Below are 18772 nucleotides of genomic sequence, written 5' to 3'. Positions count from 1 at the left end.
CTTTTTTACTTTTATTGAACTAGTATTTTTTCAAAAAATATGTACTTTTCTCTCATTTCATCTCTTTTGGGAGTCTCCATGCTATACCAAAGATAGATGGGTGACCTGTTTCCAAGCCTGTGTCAATGCCTTTTTCTACTATAATCCTCGGATCACCCCCTCGAGCAACAATAACACAGTTGAAACTAAGAACTGATCATGGGAGATATCATCAGCATAAACACATTCCTGCCAATTCTGGCCTCATATTGCTTTTTCATATTTATAAGCTCCAAGATGAACCATATAATGCATGAATATGTCAGTGTTAGTAATCCAAAGCTTACCATCATGCTGCTGGAACCCGACATTCTAAATGGTGCAGCTCTTAAACCAAATGTCAGCTCTGAGAAAAAGAAAAGAAAAACAATCATTTTAACAATCTGTTAACAGAGATACCTTAACACTGATCAAATTATCCTTGATGGTACAGATTCAAATTTCTAATCATATTGAATCAGAGAATTGCAAAGCAAATTTATGTTTTTTCAAAAAATTCTTCAATGAAGATCTAATTATGTCATTGTACACTCCACATTCCTCCAATTCCCAAATACTTGAAAAGGAAACATTGGAAGGGCTATAGGGAAAGAGAAAAGGAGCGGGACTAATTGGGTAGCTCTTCCAAATAGCTGGCACGATGAGATGAATGGCCTCCTTCTGAGCTGTATCATTCTACGAACTCTGGCCTCATGCATCACTGCTCTCTTCACCTGACGTTTGGTGGACATGCCTATCAGATTGCCAGGTGGTGAAGGATGAAATTATGGAGCTTAGTCTTCACTAACTTACAAGCTTTTACTTCCATAAACATACATTGCAGACTGTGTACCTCCAACAAAAAAACCCTCTAAAATCCTCTTTCAGCCTACATATATATATATACACATAAAGCAAAGGTGAATCCCAAATTAAACCCACCACCTGAATACTATTAACATCCAATTGATTTACAGTTAAAAAGGCCTTCAGCTGTCTAGGCCCGAAGCTCTGAAATTTTCCTGATGGGGTTGGGAAGTGAACATTGGGACCGTTTCTGGGTCCCAGTCCTGCCCCGGGGGATGGGGAGAAAGCAGTCACCAAATCTGATTTTGACAGGGTGGCAGGCTTTGACTAGTGGGGTACTGCAAGGATCAGAGCTTGGGCCCCAGCTATTCACAATCTATATCAATGATTTGGATGTGGGGACCAAATGTAATATTTCCAAGTTTGCAGATGACACAAAACTAGGTGGTAATGTGAGTTGTGAGGAGGATGCAAAGAGGCTTCAAGGGGATTTAGATAGGCTAAGTGAGTGGGAAAGAACATGGCAGAGAGAATCTAATGTGGAAAAATGTGAAGTTATCCACTTTGATAAGAAAAACTGTTGCTGTCCAAAGGGACCTGGATGTTCTTGCTCATAAGTCCCTGAAAGCTAATATACAGGTGCACCAAGCAATTAGGAAGGCAAATGATATGTTGGCCTTCATTGCAAGAGGATTTGCGTACAGGAGTAAAGAAGGCTTGCTGCAATTGTATAGAGCCTTGGTGAGACGCACCTAGAATATCGTAGACAGTTTCAGTCTCCTTACCAAAGGAAGGATATATTTGCCACAGAGAGTGTTCAAAGAAAGTTCACCAGATTGATTCCTGGGATGGCGGGACTGTCCTTTGAGGACAGATTGAGGAGACTGGGCCTGTATTCTCTAGAGTTTGGAAGAATGAGAAGTGACCTAATTTAAGCATATAAAATTCCTACAGGACTCGACAGGGTTCATGCAGGAAGGATGTTTCCCCTGGCGGGGGAAATCCACCACCTGAATACTATGAACATCCAATTAATTTACAGTTAAAGATGCCTTCAGGCGTCTAGGCCCTAAGCTCTGAAATTATGGGCCTGATTTTCCTGCTGCGGTTGGGAAATGAACATTGGGACCGTTTCTGGGTCCCAGTCCTGCCCCAGGGGGATGGGGAGAAAGCAGTCATCAACTCCGATTTCTCCCCACTCCCGGGGCAGGAGACCCAGGGAATGAATTAAATGGATTTTTCCTAGATGAGGCTCAGCAAGCTGACCCAGTATTGCGAGAGTTAGCATAGGCTGCACAGTCTGAAAGTGAAGCAGAGGGAGTCCCTGATTGCTACTATTTAAAGAATTTAAAGAATGAGGTACTGTTGAGGAAATGGAGTTCTCCTCGCAGACGTGAGAGCAAGGAGTGGACTGTAGTTCACCAGTTAGTGGTGCCACAGAGGTACCGGAGAGAAATATTAAGAAGGGCCCACGAGACTACAGTGGCTGTACATGCTGGTTTGCGAAAGACCAAAGCCCGCATAAGACAGCAGTTTGACTAGCCAAAACTCCACAAAGATGTGGTGGAGTACTGCAGGAGTTGCCATAGCTGCCAGGTTGAGGGGAAATGCCAACCTACAGTGAAATCTGCACCCCTAAGTCCTGTACTGGTGTTAGGAGGACCCTCCAGCAGAGGGCTGGTGAACTGTAAGGGACCTCTGCCGAGAACAAAAGGGGACAGGCAGGCATAAGGCTGGCAAAAGTTTAGAAAGGGAAGGGGAAAAAGTGACCAACAGGGCAGGTGAAAGGAAGTCCGGGAGGAATCCTGGATGAAAACCAAACCCGAAAAACGTGAAAGATTCGACCCCACATCCTCCAATTTAGGGCTAATTAAATCTAAACCGCGCCCCCCCGCCACATTGGTCATCGAGTTGTATAGCACAGAAACAGGCCCTTTGGCCCATCGTGTCCATGCCGGCCATCAAGCACCTATCTATTCTAATCTCATTTTCAGCACCTGGCCCATAGCCTTGTATGCTATGGCATTTCAAGTGCTCATCTAGATACTTCTTAAATGTTGTGAGGGTTCCTGCCTCTATCACCCCTTCCAGTAGTGTGTTCCAGATTCCAACCACCCTCTGGGTGAAATTTTTTTTCCTCAAATCCCCTCTAATCCTCCTGGACCTTACCTTAAATCTAAGCCCCCTGATTACTGACACCTCCGCTAAGGAAAATAGTTTCTTCCTATCTACCCTATCTATGCCCCTCATAATTTTGTACACCTCAATCAGGTCCCCCCTCAGCCTTCTCTGCTCTAAGGAAAACAACCCTAGTCTTTTCAGTCTCTCTTCAGAGCTAAAATGCTCCAGCCCAGGCAACATCCTGGTGAATCTCCTCTGCACCTTCTCCAGTGCAATCACATCCTTCCTATAGTGTGGCAACCAGAACTGTACACAGTACTCCAGCTGTGGCCTAACTAGCTTTTTATACAGCTCCATAACCTCCCTGCTCTTATATCCTATGCCTTGGCTAATAAAGGCATGTATCCCATATGCCTTCCTAACCACCTTATCTATTTATGCTGCTGCCTTCAGTGATCTATGGACAAGTACACCAAGGTCCCTCTGACCCTCTGTACCTCCTACGTTCCTACCATCCATTGTATATTCCATTGCCTTGTTAGTCCTCCCATAATGCATCATCTCACACTGCTCAGGATTAAATTCCATTTGCCACTGCTCTGCCCATCTTACCAGCCCATCTATAGCATCCTGTAATCTAAGGAATTCCTCCACACTATTTATGACACCAACAATTTTCGTGTCATCTGCGAACTTACTGATCATACCTCCTAAATTCACGTCTAAATCATTAATGTACACTACAAACAGCAAGGGTCCCAGCATCGATCCCTGCGGTACACCACTGGTCACAGGCTTCCAATCGCAAAAACAACCCTCGACCATCACCCTCTGCCTCCTGCCACTAAGCCAATTTTGGATCCAATTTGCTAAATTGCCCTGGATCCCATCGGCTCTTACCTTCTTGACCAATCTCCCATGTGGGACCTTATCAAAAGCCTTACTGAAGTCCATGTAGACTACAGCAACTGCTTTGCCCTAATCTACACATCTACTCACCTCCTCGAAAAATTCACTCAAATTTGTTAGACATTATCTCCCCCTGACAAAGCCATGCTGACTATCCTTGATTAATCCCTGCCTCTCCAAGTGGAGATTAATCCTGTCCCTCAGAATTTTCCCAATATCACTGATGTTAGACTCAGCAGCCTGTAAACTACCTGGTTTATCCTTGCTACCCTTCTTGAATAATGGTACCACATTCGCTGTCCTCCAGTCCTCTGGCACCTCTCCTGTGGCCAGAGAGGATTTGCAAATTTGTGTCAGAGCCCTGCTATCTCCTCCCTTGCCTTGCATAACAGCCTGGGATACATCTCATCTGGGCCTCAGGATCTATCCAACTTTAAGCCTGCTAAAACAGCTAATACCTCCTCCCTTTCAATGCTAATTGTTCAAGTATATCACAATCCCCCTCCCGGATCTCTACATCTACATCGTCCTTCTCCATAGTGAACACAGATGAAAAGTAATCATTTAAAACCTCACTTTCGTACTCTGGCTCCACACACAGATTGCCCACTTTGGTCCCTACTGGGCCCTACTCTTTCCATGGTTATCCTCTTGCCCTTAATATACTTAGAAAACACCTTGGGATTTTCCTTTATCTTGCCCGCCAGTGTTTTTTCATGCCCCCTTTTCACTCTCTTAATTACTTTTTTAAGTACCCCCACTACACTTTCTATACTCCTTTAGGGCCTCTGCTGTTTTCAGCGCTCTGAATCCGCCATAAGCCTCCTTTATGTTCCTTATCCAATTCTCTATATCCCTTGACATCCAGGGTTCCCTGGACTTGTTGGTCCTACCCTTCACCTTTACGGGAACACGTTGACTCTGAACTCTCACTATTTCCTTTTTGAATTACTCCCACTGGTCTGATGTAGACTTTCCTACAAGTAGCTGCTACCAGTCCACTTTGGTCAGACCCTGATTTAACATATTGAAATCGGCCTTCCCCCAATTCAGTACCTTTATTTCCGGTCTTTTGTCCTTTTCCATAACGACCATAAATCTTACAGAGTTATGCTCACTATCCCTGAAATGCTCCCACTGACACTTCTACCACTTATCCGGCTTCATTCCCTAAGATTAGGTCCAGCACTGCCCCTTCTCGTAGGACTTTCTATGTGCTGGCTCAAAAAGCTCTCCTGGATGCACTTTAAGAATTCTGCCCCCTTTAAGCCTTTTGCATTAAGGCTATCCCAGTTAATATTGGGGAAATTGAAATCCCCTACTATTATTACCCTATTATTTTTACACTTCTCTGAGATTTGCCTACATATCTGCTCCTCTATCTCTCCCTGACTATTTGGAGGTCTGTGGTAAACTCCCAGCAAAGTGATTGCCCCCTTTTTGTTTTTAAGTTCTACCCATATGGCCTCATTAGAGGAACCTTATAAGATATCATCTCTCCTTACTGCAGTAATTGACTTCTTGATCAATAGTGCAATGCCACCTCCTCTTTTACACCCACCCCTGTCATGCCTGAAGATTCTATGTCCTGGAATATTGAGCTGCCAGTCCTGCTCTTCCCTCAACCATGTCTCTGTGATTGCAATCATATCATATTCCCATGTGTTAATCAACGTCCTCAATTCATCTGCCTTACTTGTAAGACTCCTTGCATTAAAATAGATGCAAGTCATCCTTGCATTATTCGCTTGTCCCTTAACAGGTCTATATTTGCTCTGCCTTCCAGACTGACTTAATTTCTCTTCTATATTTGGGTGTGCATCATCCCCGACGATACCTCCAATCTGTATCCCTTCCCCCTGCCAAATTAGTTTAAACCCCCCCACCCCGCAACAGCACTGGCAAAGCTCCCAGCAAGGATATTGGTCCCGATCCGGTTCAGGTGTAACCCATCCAACTTGTATAGGTCCCACCTTCGCCAGAAACAGACACAGTGATCCAGGAAACTAAAGCCCTCCCTCCTGCACCATGTCTTCAGCCACACATTCATCCTCCTATTTCTATACTCACTAACACATGGCACCAGGAATAGTCCAGAGGTTACAACCTTTGAGGCCCTGCTTTTTAATCTGCTACCTAGCTCCCTAAATCCTTGTTGCAGGATCGCATCCCTTTCTATTTGTTGTTGGTACCAATGTGAACCACGACCTCTGACTGTTCACCTTCCCCTTTCAAAATGTCCTGCAGCCGCTCCGTGACATCCTTGACCCGAGCACCAGGGAGACAACATAGCATCCTGGAGTCACGTTTGTGGCCACAGAAACGCAGAACTGTACCCCTTACAATAGAATCTCCTATCACTATAGCTCTCCCACTCTTTTTCCACCCCTCCTGTGCAGCTGAGCCACCTGTGGTGCCACAGACTTGGCTCTGGCTGCATTCCCCTGAGAAGCTATCTCCCCCAACTGTATTCAAAGTGGAATATCTGGTAGAGAGGGAGATGGACGCAGGGTACTCCTGCATTACCTGCCTAGTTCTTCTACTCTGCCTTGCAGACCTCAACAGGAACAAAGATCCTAGGCAGTCATGGCAATGGGCAAACTGAAGAAAAACTTCCCTAAAGAACCACATGGTTATTGGGATGCCTAAAAGGGGAAATTAAAGCAGTACTTGCACCAAGAAAAGTCAATTTTAGTAAGTTTTAGGATTCATGAATGAATGGGAATGAATGAGAGAAATGCATGTGACAAGGGGTTGCCAGGCCCCTGGCTGGAAAGACATTTTTGCATATTAGCAGACAGTGCTTGTAAATAAAGGAGCTATTCCCTGCTCCAATTCAATTCACAAACAGACGTGGTCAGACCAGTTAGTCACATGACTAACTGGCTGTTGTAGAGTTTTGAACTGAGAGCTGGGAGAAAGGTCTTTGCTCCTGGATGGAGCCTCTCCTGTCTGCTCTCCATTTTTTTCTCACAAACTGAAACCCACTGAAGACACATGAACCCCAAGAGAGAAAGGTCTCTCTACAGTGAACAAGGTTTAAGAAGAATACTGGGCCCCAACGAAAAGCAAGATCCACCGACAATCAAGGACTCTACAGTGAGCTTGAAGAACCGTAACAACAACTCTTCAAATATTGCCTCAAACCTTTACACTTTATTTTTCTTCTACTCTTTCTGTCCCTATCTGCATGTGTGTATCGCGTATATGCATGCTAGCATGGACGCATCGTGTATCCGTGGCGTTAACTGAATTAGAGTTTAAGTTTAATAAAATGTCAATCTTCTTTAAGCCTAAGAAAACCTGTATGTGTGTGTGCTGGTTTCTTTGTCTTATAATTGGAAAGCGGTGAACAAAGATTCACCAAGGGAGAACTAAAAACACGGTATGTTTAAAATTAAACCCTGTTACAGTAAGACCAGGTGAATGCTGAAAGGGAATTCTAGACCTCTTTCTCACCTGGTTGTAACATTATGATCACATCAAAGCCTCTGTCTCCTGTTTTTGTTGTGTTTGGACAGCAGCTGTTGGTGATGATTCTGCTTTCCCATTTACACTTCCTCTAAACACATCTTTTGTTTCTTTACAAAGAACAAAGAACAGTACAGCATAGGAACAGGCCATTCGGCCCTCCAAGCCTGCGCCGATCTTGATGCCTGTCTAAACTAACACCTTCTACACTTCCGGGGACCGTATTCCTCTATTCCCATCCTATTCATGTATTTGTCAAGATGCCTCTTAAACGTCGCTATCCTACCTGCTTCCACCACCTCCCCCGGCAGAAAGTTCCAGGTACTCACCACCCTTTGGGCAAAGAACTTGCCTCGCACATCCCCTCTAAACTTTGCCCCTCGCACCTTAAACCTATGCCCCCTAGTAACTGACTCTTCCACCCTGGGAAAAAGCTTCTGACTATCCACTCGGTCCATGCCACTCATAACTTTGTAAACCTCTATCATGTCGCCCCTCCACCTCCGTCGTTCCAGTGAAAACAATCCGAGTTTTTCCAACCTCTCCTCATAGCTAATGCCCTCCAGACCAGGCAACATCCTGGTAAACCTCTTCTGTACCCTCTCCAAAGCCTCCATGTCCTTCTGGTAGTGTGGCAACCAGAATTGCACGCAATATTCTAAGTGTGGCCTAACTAAAGTTCTGTACAGCTGCAGAATGACTTGCCACTTTTTATACTCTATGCCCGACCGATGAAGGCAAGCATGCCGTATGCCTTCTTGACTACCTTATCCACCTGCGTTGCCACTTTCAGTGATCTGTGGACCTGAACGCCCAGATCTCTCTGCTTGTCAATACTCCTAAGGGTTCTGCCATTTACTGTATACTTCCCATCTGTATTAGATCTTCCAAAATGCATTACCTCACATTTGTCCGGATTAAACTCCATCTGCCATTTCTCCGCCCAAGTCTCCAACTGATCTATATCCTGCTGTATCCTCTGACAATCCTCATCACTATCCGCAACTCCACCAACCTTTCTGTCGTCCGCAAACTTACTAATCAGACCAGCTACATTTTCCTCCAAATCATTTATATATACTACAAACAGCAAAGGTCCCAGCACTGATCCCTGTGGAACACCACTAGTCACAGCCCTACATTCAGATTTGCACCCTTCCACTGCTACTCTCTGTCTTCTATGACCGAGCCAGTTCTGTATCCATCTTGCCAGCTCACCTCTGATCCTGTGTGACTTCACCTTTTGTTACTTGACCCATTACCATCTGCTTTTGCCTTGCACCATCATCCCTTTTGAGATTTAATCTCTCCTACCTTCCACCCTATCACAGACATTCCCTACCACCCAACCTGCTTTCCTTGCCTCTGTACTTGCCTAAAACCTGTTACATCTCTAATGTTTTCCAGTTCTGATGAAATGTCATCAACCTGAAATGTTAATTCTGTTTCTCTTTCCACAGATGCTGCCAGACCTACTAAATATTTCCAGCATTTTCTGTTTTAATTTCTGAAAGGGAAAAAATGAGTTAACAGTTCAGTGGACCTTTTTCATTTTTACATTGGGTCCATTCTGAAACAACCTATCTTTCTTGACAGCATTTTATATTTTTATTCAAAGAGGCACGACCACATCAGAGAATTTTCAAACATGCCCAGATCCTGGAATAGCGTTCTCTGAAAACTGACTTCAATTTCACCAGATTGGCCACAGGCAAAGGTTACAGGCACCATGGACTGGATTCTCGCCACGGAAGTGGAAAACAGGAGCTGGGGTTTGTTTTTGGGCCAGAAACCTGCCTCTGGTGGGAAACTGATTAAAGTCCCGATTTTCACATGGGTAAGCCCTTAGTTGGTATGGAGACGGGTTTCCTGTCCAATTAGAGCCTGTGGAGGTGGGAATGAGGCAGGTCAGATCAAGTGTGGGACTCATTTAGCCTCCCCATTGCAGTCATCACTAAGGCTGCAGGTTGACCCAAGGGAGAGAAAAGTGGATTGTGTCAAAGGCTTCAACTGGTCCAAAGGGAGTTTGAGGTGACTCACCGGAGGCCTGTTACCCAAGGCAGGGCTTCCCCTTGCTTCATTACTGTAGACCTGAATCTCATGTTGGAGGCCGTGAGGGAGAGGAGGGAGGTCCCTTACTTGGAGGGTGGCTGGAGGAGGCCACCAGCTGACACCAAGCAGGCCTGGCTCAAGATTGCTGCTGCTGTAAGTGGCAGGTGAGACAAGGAGAACATGGATCCCAGTGGCAAAAAAATGGTTCAATGACCTGATACATAGAATGGAGTCATAGAATGGTTACAGCACGGGAGGCCTTTCGACCCGTCTTGTCCATGCCAGCTCTCTGCAAAAGCAACTCATCTAGACCCACTACCTGCCTTTTCTCCCTAGCCCTGCAAATTCTTTCTCCTCAGGTATGCTTCGGCAAGGTAAGTGCAACACCCAACCCTCCAGACAGGTCTCGGGGCTTGCAGCCTCCAGCTGATAAAGCACCTGAGGAGTCTCAGGGCACATCCTGAACATGGGAAGGGTGTGCGCCCAGGGCACTTACTCACCCCTTAGAATGGTTCACAACCATAGCGCTGCTAAGGGCCTGTCACCACTGAGACACGCAGCTCCTAATGGATAGGGGCAGATGACAGTGGACACAGAGTACAGCAGTGCCTTATCTCTTTTGTTCTTGCAGGAGAAACATGCGAACAATGCAAGGGAGAGGGCCCAGATGGGAGGAGGGGTGCCCTTCCTCTATCGAATAACCCCCATGGAGGAAAGGGTAATGGAGATAGCCAGTACAATGAGAGTGGAGGCAGTCAGTCCTGGCAAAACTGGAGCTCCTGGTGATTACAGCCGGCAAGGCGGTCATCAAGGGGTTGCAGTACACTCCACCCTGTCTGTTAGCATGTCACACACTGAGTAACACTGGGTAGCCTCAGCACTGCAGAGGTCTCTATTCTCCAAGGTTAGCTCTCATCATCTCTTCTTGTGTCTCTAGTAAGTGTAGATATCCAACCCCAGACACCCTCTTCCGCTGCGGGCCCTCAGCTGCATGAGGAAGAAGAACCGTCAAACCTTACAAGTTTACCATCAATCAGCGCAGATACTCTCACCTCAGTGGGTCCTCGCACATGTGTAGATGTGATGGCACAGGGCGATGATCATGACACTACTGTGCAGGAGAAGGTGACAGAGGCAAAGGGAAGGTGACAGTGGCCAGTCCCCCTCAGAGGATGGAGGGCAGCCACGGCACTGCTCTGCTAGGCACAGGTGCAGCTGCTCAGGCATTACAGGAAAGAAGGCTCTACACTTGGAACAGCAGCAGGAGATGTGCTCCCGCAAGTCAGAGTTCCCCGAGGCAGTGTAGGGTCTTGGGCAGAGGATGCAGCAGTCCACCCAGCTCATGTGTGCCATCATGGCTCAGGGTGATCAGCGCCTGAGCTCTTCCGTAGAGAGGGTAGACAAATTCTTGGACAGCCATAAGTGGCATCACTTTGAGATCTATGAGACGCTAGGTAAAGTGGACCAGTCAGTGGCGCAGAGATCCTTGGAGGGGATGCCAGCTATGCCCCAGCTCATATCCTCCGCCAGGCATTTGGCATGCCTGGCAAGTGCTGAGGACGTCTTGAAGGAGGATGAGGGTGTTCCCCCCCTAATGGGGTGCTCTCATCATCCTCAACCTTCTTGGCCCCTCTGACTGAGGGACCATCTGTGCAGCAGGGCCAAGGGATAGAGGCTGCCCCTGCAATGATGCAAGTGCAGCAGCCTGTGGAGATGCCCCCACGACAAGAAAGACTGCCACATGTATCTCAGCTGCAGGCCGAGACAAGTGAGCAAGCTGCCTCTAACTCCTCCGAGGCTGCATGGGGAGCGCTGCATAGGAATGGCCGCCTGCAGAGGCCATTGTGCATATCGCGCGGAGCACTAAGTGGATCACTAACATGTCTTTCTACTGTCACTGTGAACTGATTTCCTCTCCATACACATTATAAATTATGACATGTTAAGGCACGCGTCTGGATCTCCTTTTATTGCTGCTATGACAAGAAAACGGGCAAGAGTTGGTGAAAGACATAACGACATCACCGCGGTGAGGGCAGATCATTTGGCAGATATACTTCCTTCATTGATGGCAAGCTCGCACAGGTATTTCAGACTCCCTTCCATGCAATGCCCCTCAACTTGGGTCAGATGGGCTCAACTGAAACTTTCCTGAATCAAGAGATCCCCGACGTTAATGGCATCCTCACAAACCTTTCATACCAGGAACCATGCCCGGCCATCTCTTTGTGCAGCAGGGACACTTCTCTGTTCTGCGCCATCTCCCTCTGCCTCCACTTCCTCCTCCTCTCTCACCTCTTGCTCCTGATCTTCCCCCGATGAGCTGTCTCTTTCCAGGACAGACATCTCACCATCCTCAAGATCCAAACCTCTCTAGAGAGCCATATTACGGAGAACGCAGCAGACCATCACAATGACAGAGACCCTTGCAGGGTGCCAATCAACCAGTCCAGGCACCGGAATTGCATCTCCAGAAGCCCAATGGCCTGCCCAATGGCTGTCATAGTGAGCAGGTAGCTTTGGTTGTAGCCACTGTGCCTCTGTCTGGGGCTCTCATAGAGGGGGAAGTAGCCATCTATTCAAGGGATATCCCTTGTCCATGAGGATCCGAACACGGACTCTGGGTTTTAGAGTGAAGATCTGAGGCAGTGTGGACTAGCGGAGGATGAAGGAGTCATGGCAGCTGCCAGGAAAGTGAGCACAGACATGGAGGAAGCTCTTCTTGTAGTCACAGACCAGCTGAAGGTTGAGGGAGTCGAGCCCTTCCTGTTGATCTGTCTGGCCGGTCACTGAGGGCCTTGATGGCCACATGGTGCAATCGATGATGCCCTGCATCTGGTGGAATCCAGCAATGGCGGTAAAACCCAATGCCCTCTGTCCCTGCGAGGTCCCATCTGTCATGAACTGAATGTGATATCTAGCTCTGGCAAAGAGGGCTTAAATAACCTGTGAGATGCAGTGGTGTGCTGCCGTTTGCAAGATGCCACTAAGGTCCACAGCAGATCCTTGGAAGGAGTCAGAAGTGAGGAAATGCAAGGCCACAGTGACTTTGATGGCTACTGGCAGGGCATGGTGACCAGTGCTGCAAGGTTTTTGGCGACGAGGACACAGATGTCTGTGACCATCTGTTTGGAGAGATACAGTCTCCTGTGGCACTGGGCCTCGGTCATCTCCAGGTAGCTCTGTCTTCTGCAGTAGATCCTATGTTGAGGGTATATCCTCCATCGCCTTCCTGCACCTCTTTCCTCTCTGGTGCCCTCCTGCTGCTCAGGGTTGCACCCTTCAAGTGGAGGGTGTTGCCCCTCATCGCCACTGGGCCCAAAATCTGACAGTCCTGCCCCCATTGCCAGCTGCAGTCTTCCTTCTGAGGAGGTGGCTGCCCAGTTGTGATTGGCAGCCTTGTCGTCTGCTGCTCTGCCCCTGCGTTGCCTGGGGGGGGGGGGGGGGGGGGGAGGAATGACGACCCAGTTCAATACCCAAGCACTGAGAGCCCACTCTCCCTGACTATTGTGTAGTGCCAAGGGCACCGCCATTCCAAAGTCTGAATCCCCCTCTGCCCTACTGACCCTCTTATGGGGCTGGGGTAATTCCTTGGCAGCCATGACTAGCTCCCCACTCCCCAGAAGGAGCATGTAACTTGTGCACCCCTCAACATCAACAAGCTATTAGCAGGCTTATTAAACAACTTTAATTGGCCTCAATTTGGAGAAGCGTAGGATTTCTGTTCTGCCCTCTCTCCAGTGAACATCGTCAGTGCCAGGAACAGCATCCTCAAAGTGACAGCCTGCCCGGCAGTGGTATTTTTGCCCCCCCCCACCACCAACCTCTGTTCCCGCATTCCGTGAGGGGGGGCGGTGGTGGTGGTGAAGGGTAAGGGGTGCTGAAAATCCAGCCCCACACCTGCTAAAGGATGAACTCTTTGGTCTTTGGCATTATGTTTTTCAAACACTTTGGAAATTTCCATGGAGGGCACATTAATTTCTTCATTCCAATATCATTCCAATTTTATTTTCGGCACCTTCAAACTAAACTTATTTTTGTCTTAATTTAAATTTTATTTGAAGCTTTAATGGGCACAGTCCTAACAATATGTTTAACAAAAACTTTTTTTCTCTGCTGGTCAAATGTTACCAGACAAATCAAGTTAACACATCACTGTGTCACAAAAACTTTCCTGTGTTGCATGTTTGTGGTATCAAGGCAAAAGTAATATGCAGCTTTTTTTTATTTGTTCATGGGATGAGAGTCATTGGCAAGTCCAGTCTTTGTTGCCCATCACTAAATCCCCTTGAGAAGGTGGTGGTAAGCACCTTCTTGAATTGCTACCCCTCCAGTGCTGTTAGGAAGGGACTTCCAGGTTTTTGACTCAGCGACTTCCAGTTTTTTGACTCAGCGACAGTGAAGAAATGGTGATGTAGTTCCAAGTCAGGATGGTGTGTGGCTTGGAGGGGAACTTGCAGGTGATGGTATTCCCATGCATCTGCTGCTCTTGTTTTCCTAGGTGGTAGAGATTATAGGTTTGGAAGTGTTGTCGAAGGAGGATTGGCGAGTTGTTGACGTGCATCTTACAGGTGGCTACTGTTCTTGTCTTGGAGAGTATCTATTTGTATAATACTTCAAACAAATGTTTGGTGACATGATGTTATTACAGATATACAAATAAGATTGAGTAAAATGTCATACCACATAGCAGTGTCCATATAGGGAGACTTCATTCCCATTTTGATCTACATTTACTACGAAAGATATGTGGAACGCTACTGTGTTACAGCCTAACATTTTCTGCAAGATGCCTGCCTCTGTGTATTTTTCAAATGACCCTGTGGTTAAAAAACACTAAGCCACACATATTAAGAGGTCCCAGGTTTGATGGATGGTCTATACTGAGTTACTTAATCTCACCCAGAGCAGCAGTGGGGCTACAGCTGATATCATTGACTTGAACTACTTGATATCAGCCAGGATTTGCACTCCTCACTGTTATCCAGTAAGTCCCGATGAAAAGTTTTCCGATGTGTCTTGGTTACTCAAGAACAGGATGGGGTTTGGTTGTGATCATTCACAGCCTTGTCAGCTCATTCTTTAAGGTCACATATTAAGATTGGCCACTTGGACAAGGTAGTCAAGTTCACTGAACCACAAACAATGAATGTCACAGTGCCTTTAAGAGAAATGGAGAAAACAGTAAAAAAGAAAGCAGATCTCACTCAGTTCTTCTGTCTTGTGGCTGGACCCTCCCTGCGAACTTTTTATTACATTCAGTACAATTGTTTGAGAAGACCAAATTCAGTAGAACATTCATAATAATAAAGAAATAAATTGCATTTATATAGTGCCTTTTAAAGTAGAAACACATGCCAAAGCACTTCACAAAGGAATAATCAAAAAAAATGGGCAGTAAGGCAAAGAAGGACAGAATAGGAGGAGTAACTCCTAAATGGTCAGATGAGGGTTTGAAGAATGGTCCTAAAGGAAGGGAAGGAGGTAGACAGGCAGAGGGATTAAGGAACAGAATGAAAATAACCTGGAGCCCAAATAACTAAAGGCACGATGTACGATGGCAGGATGAAGGGGAGCTTTAGCACTGGAGGAGATTACAGAGATAGGAAAGGGCTAATACATTGGCTCTTGGTACAACACATCAAATTTATAATTTTCACCTTCATTGTCATTTTCCAGGAAGCCTAATGGTGAAGGATAAAACAGGAGCCAATCTTTGCACACTTTTATGGGTATTTCTTCACAGAGATACGCATTACAAACAGGCATCTCCTAAAACTGAAACCCCAGTTCCAGTCTGTTCCTATTTATAGGAGCCCAAGTGAATCCCTAGGTAATGCCCACCACCTGCAGCCAATTAAACACAATTAATATACAATTAACACTCATTTTTAAAGCCATCTCCTTCATATTACATTTTCACTCCTCAATGTTCCTAGTAATCCCTGATGAAAAGCATGAATTTGGGGCTTAGCTGTGCAAGACAGGAGTGTGTTTAGTGGTGATCCCTCATAGCTGAATACCTTGCTGGCAAGGACAAGTGACGGGACTTGGTGATGGACAGGATATGGGTGGCAGTGCTTTGAATGAGCTGAAATCTATAGAGGATAGGAGGCTGGTCAGGGAGAGCGCTGGAATAGTTGCATTCAGAGGTAACAAAAGCACAGAAATTACAGCGAGGAAATGGGCCAGTAGGCCCAATTAATCCAAATTGCCAGAGTTGAGCGTTTCAGAGGCTGAAGAACTGAGGTAGAGGTCAAGGCAGGTAATTTTATAGAAGTGGAATTAGGTGGTTTATGCAATCAAGAGCATTGAATGAGGTGTCACAGTTGCAAACAATCTGTTTCAACAGGATACAGTGGCTAGGGAGAGGGATAGAATCAGTGGCAAGAACACAGAATTTTTGGTGGGGTCAAAGACCATGGTTTCCCAATGTTTAGATGGAGGAAATTGAGGCTTTCCAAGATGGCATGTCACACAAGCAGACTGACAGAGCAGAGGCAGCAGAGAGGTTGAGAAAGGTGGTGAGGTGCTTGAATTGGGAGTCATCGGCATGCACGTGGAAGCTGATCCTATGTCTGCAGACAATGTTGTCAAGGGACAGAATGTAGAGAAGGAACATGAACGGGCTTTGGGCACTCCAAAGATAAGTGTGCAGGGATAGGAAGAGAACCACCGTTGGAGATGCTCTGGCTACAATCGGATAGTTAACAGGAGAACCAAGCAAGATTCAGCCTTCGTCACCCAGCACACAATCCCATCTCTCATTCTTAATCCAAATGCACATTCACCTCTTCTTTACTCCCTTTACAGCAGCCACGAGCAGCCTTCTTTTCTCACTTTGTAGCCTTTGCAAAATCCAACCAGAACTAATCCAATCAAAACAATGACAGCTGTAGTAGAGATATCAACTGGCTTGCTTTAACTGGGATCTCCCTGGAGTGCTGTTACACATATCCTGGCAGCTAGCCATGAGCAGCATTAATAGCACCCAAAAAATGACATTCATCTATTGCCTTCTTTGAGGCTGAAGATACATGACCTGGTCAAAGACTCCAAGGTCAAAAAAACAAGTATATGCCCTTATTGGAGGACATGTATCTTGGGAGCAGTTTAGCTGTAGGTTCTGCACGGTCTAGTAAAATGAGAAAAATTGGGGAGAAATTCAAGGAATTAAATACCATCTCAAAAATAATGTGAGGTTTGAGCTGTGGAAACACTACAATAAGCCTCAGCATCTCTAGGCTGGGGACAGGAAACAAATCAGCCAGATTTCAATATCCAGTAACACTTGTTGGAAAGTGTGCATGTGTAGACAGGTTTGTGCCTGACGAATCTCACTGTCCTGCCTCACATCTGATGTGTAGCCACTTGAACATTTGATACTATGCAAGTGCCAATAGTATTTCTGTGGCACAAGTGGACCAAGAAAAAAAATCTGTTTTATTTCAAACTTCTCAGATCACAAGTATTTAATACTTCTGCAAATTGCCTCACTCAGAAGGCTTGTTGCAAAATCACCAAAGGAGGTCATGACTCACTATTAGCACAGAGTAACAGTGTGCTGCTTGAAAAAAAGGCAGATGTTTTATAAAGATAAAAATTCAATACTACCTGTATAAACAAAATCAGTACAGCATTAAAAAGAAATGGATGTTAAAATAACTTATTTGTGGAATTATAATTATTGAGACACTGAGATATGTCTGTATACCTTAAACAGATATACTTAAACATACATACCTCCCTTCTGTGAGGAAGGTGTGCCAGAGATCCTTGTAGAGACAAGATCAGGGTTCCGTCCCTCCTTGATTTCAATTGTCAAAAGTGTCTTCATGTTGTCTTCGTTATTGTTCAGTCTCTTTTCTTTCTCTGTTTGTCTGGAAAAGCTTCGTTGTAAGTGGCTAAAAGTTGTAGCAGGCAGATCTGAGTGCTTAGCAGAGCTGAGTTGGTCTAAGTGCACTGAGCTGTCTGTGTGGGTTTTACTGGAGTCCTTCTCTGACGCAGACTGGTGTGTCTGTGACTTGCTTATGTTGCTCCTCCCTGGAGTTCTGATGTATGATTTATCAGTGACAGTGTTCTGCAAGAGGGATTTTTTAGTGCAGTCCTTGTTTAAAGACAGCAAAGGTAATGTTGACATACTTGATTCATCTACAGGAACTCCAGATGCAAGTGGATGACTTAAGCTTCCAGAAGAAACTGATGAAGATGTTGCCCTAAGCCAGCCTTTGTGCACCTCTAGGGTTGCAAAGTTAGATTTGGCAGTGCTATAAGTCAAGCTATAACCAGATTGTGGTGAATTCTTTTCATCCCTTTGGACAGAGCTGAACATGCTGTCCCTCAGCGATGTAGACCTGTCCCGCTCTATCCCATTCCTCCTGTTTGAGCCTGTGAGTTTGTTACTTCTACTAGACAGTAAGTATTCATCCTGTTCATTTGTTTTTTCTGTAGATTTGCCCACTTTCCACACATCCCTAGGATCAGCAGATTTCCCTTTAAGGGATATCTCCAAGCCTGAACTCCTATCTTCTTTTATCTTCAATCCAGGGCTGCCTGAGAATAGCTGTTGTTGCTGCAGAGTTCTGCTGCTTCTGCCTTCATTCAGCTGGTTTCTCTTCTGAGTGGAAAAGTTTGTACCAAGTTCAACAGCTTGATCAGATGAGTCCATAGTAAATTTCTGCATTCGGTCTCTTACAGAGTTGGTTCTCCTGACAGGTGAGCTGTTCATATGTAAAACACTGGCTATTTCTGAAAATCAAGCACATGATGAAGACCATTTACTCAAGCAGCACTAAACAAAATCTATAGGTAACTTTATGGCGCTATACTATTTATCTTACAACTCAATAATCTAATGGCAAAATATGTAATTTTTAATAGGCAGGAAACAGAAAATCCATCTATATAACCAACACGTGTATCCTTACTGGATGAATATTCTTTCCATTCAACAATTCACAATGTCTGCTGGGTCTGGGGAAGGGCAGCAATCAAGGTTCAAATAGTAGGGTCATAGAGTCATATAAGGCACAGAAGCAGGCCATTCGGCACATCGAGTCCATGGAGCTATGTAGTCAATCCCACTCCCCGGCTCGATCCCTATAGCCCTGCAAGTCTATTTCTCTCAGGTGGCCATCCAACTTCCTCTTGAAGTCATTGATCATCTCCAATTCCACCACCCTGTGGGCAGCAAGTTCCAGGTCATTACCACCTGCTGTGTAAAAAAGTGCTTCCTCATATTCCCAACATAGTCCAGCAATATAGCCAGCCATGCACTTTGTGTGCAAACATTAAATGTTTTACCTAACCAGGATAGGAAATCACTTCAGCTTATTTGATGCCCAACTGGGTTCTGGCTGGAAAGTCAGTGCGTTCCATTCACTATGATTGTCTC

The 18772-nt window shown here is 45.7% G+C and overlaps 1 protein-coding gene across 7 annotated transcripts in view; it reads right to left on the bottom strand.

Annotated features, from left to right (window-relative positions):
* The window catches only part of smtnb (smoothelin b), a 553824-nt gene that overhangs the window by 161679 nt on the left and 373373 nt on the right, over positions 1-18772 (bottom strand). For 6 of the 7 annotated variants that reach the window (XM_068054824.1, XM_068054826.1, XM_068054827.1 and 3 more), the window contains 2 exons: positions 17122-18126; positions 327-385 (listed from right to left, as the gene is read on the bottom strand). In XM_068054824.1, the coding sequence (XP_067910925.1) occupies positions 327-385; positions 17122-18126 (1064 nt within the window). The remainder of the gene's footprint in view (positions 1-326; positions 386-17121; positions 18127-18772) is intronic. The other variant, XM_068054828.1, reaches the window with a different exon arrangement.

The sequence above is a fragment of the Heterodontus francisci genome, chromosome 23, assembly GCF_036365525.1.
Source record: "Heterodontus francisci isolate sHetFra1 chromosome 23, sHetFra1.hap1, whole genome shotgun sequence".
Lineage (NCBI taxonomy): Eukaryota > Metazoa > Chordata > Chondrichthyes > Heterodontiformes > Heterodontidae > Heterodontus > Heterodontus francisci.
This window is presented reverse-complemented; position numbering and strand designations above follow the sequence as displayed.